The following is a 5,692-nucleotide window of genomic DNA, read 5'->3' as shown; positions in this document are numbered from 1 at the left end:
GAAAGAGGACACACATCTACACTTGAGCCTCCGTCAATCATGACTCCTTTTACGTAGTGCCCTTCACATTTGACCATAAGATGCAAAGCTCTATTGTGGCCAGCCCCTTCCTCAGGCAAATCATCATCGCTGAAAGTAATTCTATTTACTTCAAAGAATCTTTCAGCCATTTTTTCTAGCTGATTCACCGTTGTCTTTTCTGAGACATATGCCTCATTTAAAGTTTTGATCAACACATGACGATGCTCTTCTGAATGCAAAATCAGAGATAACAAAGATATCTGAGCAGGAGTTTTCCTTAGTTGGTCAATGATTGAGTAGTCTTGCAATTTCATCTTCTTAAGGAATTCCTCCGCTTCTTTTTCTGCAACGGGTTCTTTCACTGGCAAATGACTTTCCCTGGCTTGCTTAGCTTTTCTCAATTCCTCTGGTGAATAACACCTTCCAGAGCGGGTCAAGCCCCCTATTTCACTTGTTTCTTCAACTATCTCTTTTCCTTTGTATGTCATGACAGTCTTGTTATAATTCCAGGGAATAACTTTTGTGTTTGTCACTAGGAGTTGGGCAACAGGTCGGATCACGACTGGCTCTGTTATATTCCTCAAACCATTATTCGGAATGATCTTTTGAATGCCCCCGGGGATGTAAAGTTTTGGCCCACTCAATTGAACCTCAACCTTTTTGTGCTTCCAGGAACATAGAGAATCGTTTTTTCAGAACATGCCAAGTTCAAACTAGAACTCGCACCTTTCACCATCAACGGTGCTAATTGTGGCGGGCTCACTATCACTTTTGGTTCTGGCCCTATGGTTCTAACAACCATCTCTGTCTTGCTAGACTGCTTATAATCCCGATCATCACAAATCATCCCAATAAAATGTGTATTATCATGAGTTGGGAGCGGATTGTTTGTGATATTAGGAGTATCATCATTGTTTGTTACCACAATTGCCTTTGCTTCAATCAAATTTTCAATGGCTTTCTTTAATGTCCAACAGTTTTCAGTACTATGCCCTTGGGTGTTAGAGTGATACTCACATCTTATATTTGAGTCAAAACCTTTTGAATTTGGATTCACATAACGCGGCATAATAGGTTCAATCAACTTCAACTGCATCAACTTTCGAAATAGGCTTGTATACGATTCTCCAATTGGGGTGAACTCTTTCTTTGGCTCCTGTTCTCTCACATATTCTTGTCGGGGGCGAGGATTATATGGTGCCTGAAAATTCGACCGGAGTTGACTGGAGCCTTGTGGAATCGGTGCCTGCCATTGTTAGTGATTGGGAGGCCTAGCATAAGCCTGAGCATTAAACACTGTGTATTGTTGCAGGGGAACTGAGTATCGGGGACCTTGAGGCGGATAATAATGTTGAAGAGAATTGGATAGTCCTTGTTGGAATTGCACGTAAGAAGGAGCTATTCCTCTTTGAACTCCCCCGAACCCAGATGCCATCATGGATCCTTCCTCCTTCTTTTTCCGATTTCCAAAATTGCCTGACCCGCTTTGAATTGCTTGTGTGGTTGCCTTAAGGGCTGCCTGACTCACAATTTTGCTTGACTTCATGCCATTCTCAACTATTTCACCAATCTTAATCGCCTCAGCAAAAGGTTTACCGATGGCGGCCAACATGTAATGGAGGTAATCTGGATCCTGAGCTTGGAGAAAATAGTCAATCATTTCTGCCTCTTTCATTGGTGGTTTGACCCTAGCAGCCTGCTCTCTCCACTTGATTGCATATTCTCTGAAGCTTTCTGTTGGTTTCTTCTTTATGTTGACGAGAGAGGAGCGGTCTGGCACTATATCAATATTGTACTGAAACTGTTGGACAAAATCTTGAGCCATGTCATTCCAAACGTGCCAGTGAGAGATGTCTTGATCTATGAACCACTCTGAAGCAATTCCTGTCAAACTTTCCCCAAAATAAGCCATGAGCAATTCTTCTTTGCCTCCCGCTCCCCTTAGTTGGTTACAATACCTCTTCAAATGGGCAACGGGATCACCATGCCCATCATACTTGTCAAACTTGGGGGTCTTGAAGCCGGGTGGCAAATGAACATGGGGAAACATGCATAGATCGTTAAACGAAACACTCTTGTGGCCCCCCAAACCCTGTATGTTTCTCATGGTTTGTTCCAAGCTCTTCATTTTTCTGGTCATTTCCTCTTGTTCCATATTCTTTTCGGGCTTTTCGATCTCAATTGGGAACACGTTATGAGGAGTGTGCTTGTATGAATCTGGAACCTTTAAAGTCAGTTCTGGAGAGTAATGTTGGGCATCATGAGCATCCAGCTGTGGATCATTATTGGACTTTTGAGCAAGAGCCGGTTGAGGGACAGTGAAAGTATGGACAATGGGTATAGTAGGTGGGTCATTTCTGAGGGGTGCGATTGGAGGACGTGGAATGGAGGTACTGGGGATAGTGGGAAGGTTAAAGCTCGGACTGAATCCAGGTTGGTATAATGGGTTACTTGTTATGGAGATAGGCACTTGAGTGGCAACTGACACATTATGAAGATTATCCGAAGGCCCTATGGGTAGTGAGGGCGGTGCTTGTCCATTCACCCAGGATTGGTACATCTCTGCCAATTGTTGCTTCAACACTCTTACTTCTTCAACCAGTCCTAAACCTTGTTCAACCAATTGTCCATGGACATCATCATTATCTGACTCATTCTCACTGTTGTTTGCCATCCTACTTTTTCCTTTTGATCTCGTGTTGTAAGGGTGAGTCGCCAGTTTAAACCACAAACCAACCACCTCTGTTTTCCTTTATCTTTTAAAATGACAAACAACAAACGTGTTAGAGTTAGGCATTTTGCAGATATTTATCACACATTATATGTCATGCACCTAATGCCATTTTCATTTCTAAAATGATCTTGGAAGGCTTTATGTTTCATCCCAGCTTATTGATTTATTGGTTTATTTTCATCTTGAATTTAACGGGTTTTTTTTTTCTTTTTTTTTTAGATTAATTATGGTTATGATCGCATCCGATGAGGATTGCCTACGTATCATGACGCCGCATGAATCAGACCATTACGTAGTTCAGGGGAAAATAATAATAGTAGTTTTTTTTTTTTTTAACAAAATGAAATAATACAATAACAGAAAGGACATGACATTGAAAATGACTTACCAAACTCTGACAAGACTAAAAGACAGCGATTTTAAAGATTCAACAATGACTCAAACTAAAACATAACTACTACATAAAAAGTTCTAACAACTACGACTATAATTCAACTCCACAATCTTCTGGCTTTCAAACACTGGAACATCTGCTCATGGTGGGGCTTGCCCTGGTTGACCCCCTAATGTACGGTACATCCTTTCTAACTCTGCTGCAAGATGATGGGCAAAAGTAGGTGCATGCTCCAAAAACTTCTCATAATCCATCCCTTGGCAGTTCACATAACTTTGAGCGGTATAAACAGCCAAATTATGAACTTGCTCTTTGAAGTACTGGAAATTCTGGTCTCGATCTTGTAATTGCTGCTGGCGAGTGGTGGCTATCTCCCTTATGTGGCCCTCACGATCTAAGGCTGACTCCAACTGAGCCCGAAGTCTAGCCTGCTCGAGTCTCGCCTGAGCCATCTCCCTATCAAAATCTGCATGCTGGTATTCTCTATTGTACCTTCTCATTTCTTCCAACTGTGCATGGAGCTGAGCTTCTGAACGTACCCAATGGGCCTTCTCTCTCTCGAATTGAGCCCTTTTTTGTTCAAATTGTGTTACTTGGCGATCCTTACTTGATTCGGCCTTCTCATTTAGCTGTACGATCTTTTCATTGGCTTTGTCCAACGACTTTTCAGTCTTTGCCAAGAGGGAATCATAATCTTGCACTTTTTCCATCAGATTGGCAATGGTCCTCTGGTCTTTCCAACTTCTCACTGGCACTTCAGAGGCTTTCTTCATCTGTTGAAGTTGAGCACGAAGGGCTTCATTTTTGCAGATCAGACTCTTCTTTTCCCCTTCGGCTTCTTGTTCTTGCAAGTCTTTCTCAAAATTGAGGTTTCTCAGCCTTTATTCTAAGGCATGAATAGTTGTTTTGTATCCCTTTTCCCGTTCACCCCAAGCCAACCGTTCTTGGATTTTATCATCAAAGGCTTGAACATGCGGCCTTTTTGTGGGCCTTTTGGGCTCTGGCACATCATCCACGTGAGACCTTTTCCCAAACCATATAGCATAACCCGGATCTACCTCACCTCTCGCAGGATCTGGCACCTGAGTATCATATTTTAAGTAGCGACAACCATTCCAAATTTGCTGGATTAAAGCTTCGGGGAGTGGGGCTTCGGGGTGTAGCTCAATAACTTGCACACTCAAATCTTCATCCTTAGGTACTACTTGGTACCTTCCTAGCTGTCTTAGAACTCTGTGTGGCGCATACGGCTGGACACTTCTCAAACCCAACAATAGCAAATAACTTTTTAGGGCCGACATGTGTATCACCTCTCTTAGCGGGAGCCATCCCAAAGTCCACTCAATTTGACTTGCATTTAAAGATCTTAGGTGGGATATCCAGGCTTTCACCCCTTCTGGAGAGTTGTAATCTTTTACTCTTTCTTCGTAACTCTCAATGAAATTGTCCTTGTTCGGACCATAGCTCATGAACTTGGGGTGATGTCGGAGATGCTCAATCAACCACATTTGTAACAAAATATTGCACCCTTCGAAGAATTTTGCCCCGGACTTGCACAAAGTCAACGCCCGATAAATGTCTGATAAAATGATCGGGGCAAGAGTGTGATGTTCTTTGGTAGTGAGGACCTGTACAACCCTGGCTATGCGGGTATCAATTGTCCGCTTCTCATTTGGGAAGACCATAATTCCCAGAAACGCCATTATGAAGGCGAAGCGACGATGAATCTGCCATGTGTCTTTGTTCTGCTTGTTGTTAAGGCCCTTTTCATGCATTTCAAACCCATTTGGCTGCCCGAACCTAGAGTACAGGAAGTAGAAAGAACAACACCCTTCGACTACGTTGGTCTTTCTAATTTGCTTACTGATGTTCAGAAGATCGAAGAATCGGTGTACAGAAAGATCCCTCGGGAATATGAGCTCCTGTTTTCTCAAATCCCTGCCAAACCCGGAATATCCAGCTATCTCTTCTAAAGTGGGAGTTAGCTCAAAATCGGAGAAGCGAAAAACATTGTGAACAGGGTCCCAAAAAGTCACTAGTGCCTCAATCAAATCGTCCTGTGGTTTAATTTTCATAATATCTGTGAGGACTCCCAGGTGCTTGGTGACCCATTTCTGACCATCTTCTCCTAAATCATACCACCACATCTGAAGCTGAAGTGGAGCCTCGTCTACAACTGTGAACGGTGTGTTCTGGACAGTGCTCATTTTGTACCTGTGGGTGGTTAAGGTTAGGGTTGACACTAGTCTCAAGAGACAGAACCAATGCACTCCTTTTGCAAACAATATTTTGTAAATAACTCAATTTTAAGAAAAATCAACGAAAAGGGGGGCTATTTTTGCAATTGTGACCGAAGAAAGGGTGGCTATTTTTGCAATTATGGCCCCTTCTTACTTTCAAGGATAGCTTTAGGGCCGGGGGAAGGGCATTATGGTAAAAGTGATTCCCAATTGACAGACACGTCCGTTCTTGCGAGAACAGCCCTTCAACAATTTTGAAAATGTTCTAAGGCTATTCCGACAGGAACGATTTGGGATTAACCA

General features: G+C 42.7%; 1 protein-coding gene across 1 annotated transcript; it reads right to left on the bottom strand.

The window, feature by feature from the left end:
* Positions 1 to 3,510: 3,510 nt before the first annotated feature.
* Positions 3,511 to 5,419, bottom strand: LOC138905597 (uncharacterized). The gene has a single exon (XM_070194117.1). It carries the CDS (start codon positions 5,354 to 5,356, stop codon positions 4,031 to 4,033), a length of 1,326 nt encoding a protein of 441 aa, XP_070050218.1. The 5' UTR covers positions 5,357 to 5,419; the 3' UTR covers positions 3,511 to 4,030.
* Between the last annotated feature and the right edge of the window lie 273 nt (positions 5,420 to 5,692).

This window comes from Nicotiana tomentosiformis, chromosome 2, assembly GCF_000390325.3.
Source record: "Nicotiana tomentosiformis chromosome 2, ASM39032v3, whole genome shotgun sequence".
NCBI classification, from domain to species: Eukaryota; Viridiplantae; Streptophyta; class Magnoliopsida; order Solanales; family Solanaceae; genus Nicotiana; species Nicotiana tomentosiformis.
This window is presented reverse-complemented; position numbering and strand designations above follow the sequence as displayed.

What these genes read in the sequence shown, in the direction of transcription:
- LOC138905597 (XM_070194117.1), bottom strand. Translation starts at nt 5,356, where the DNA reads ATGAGCACTGTCCAGAACACACCGTTCACAGTTGTAGACGAGGCTCCA.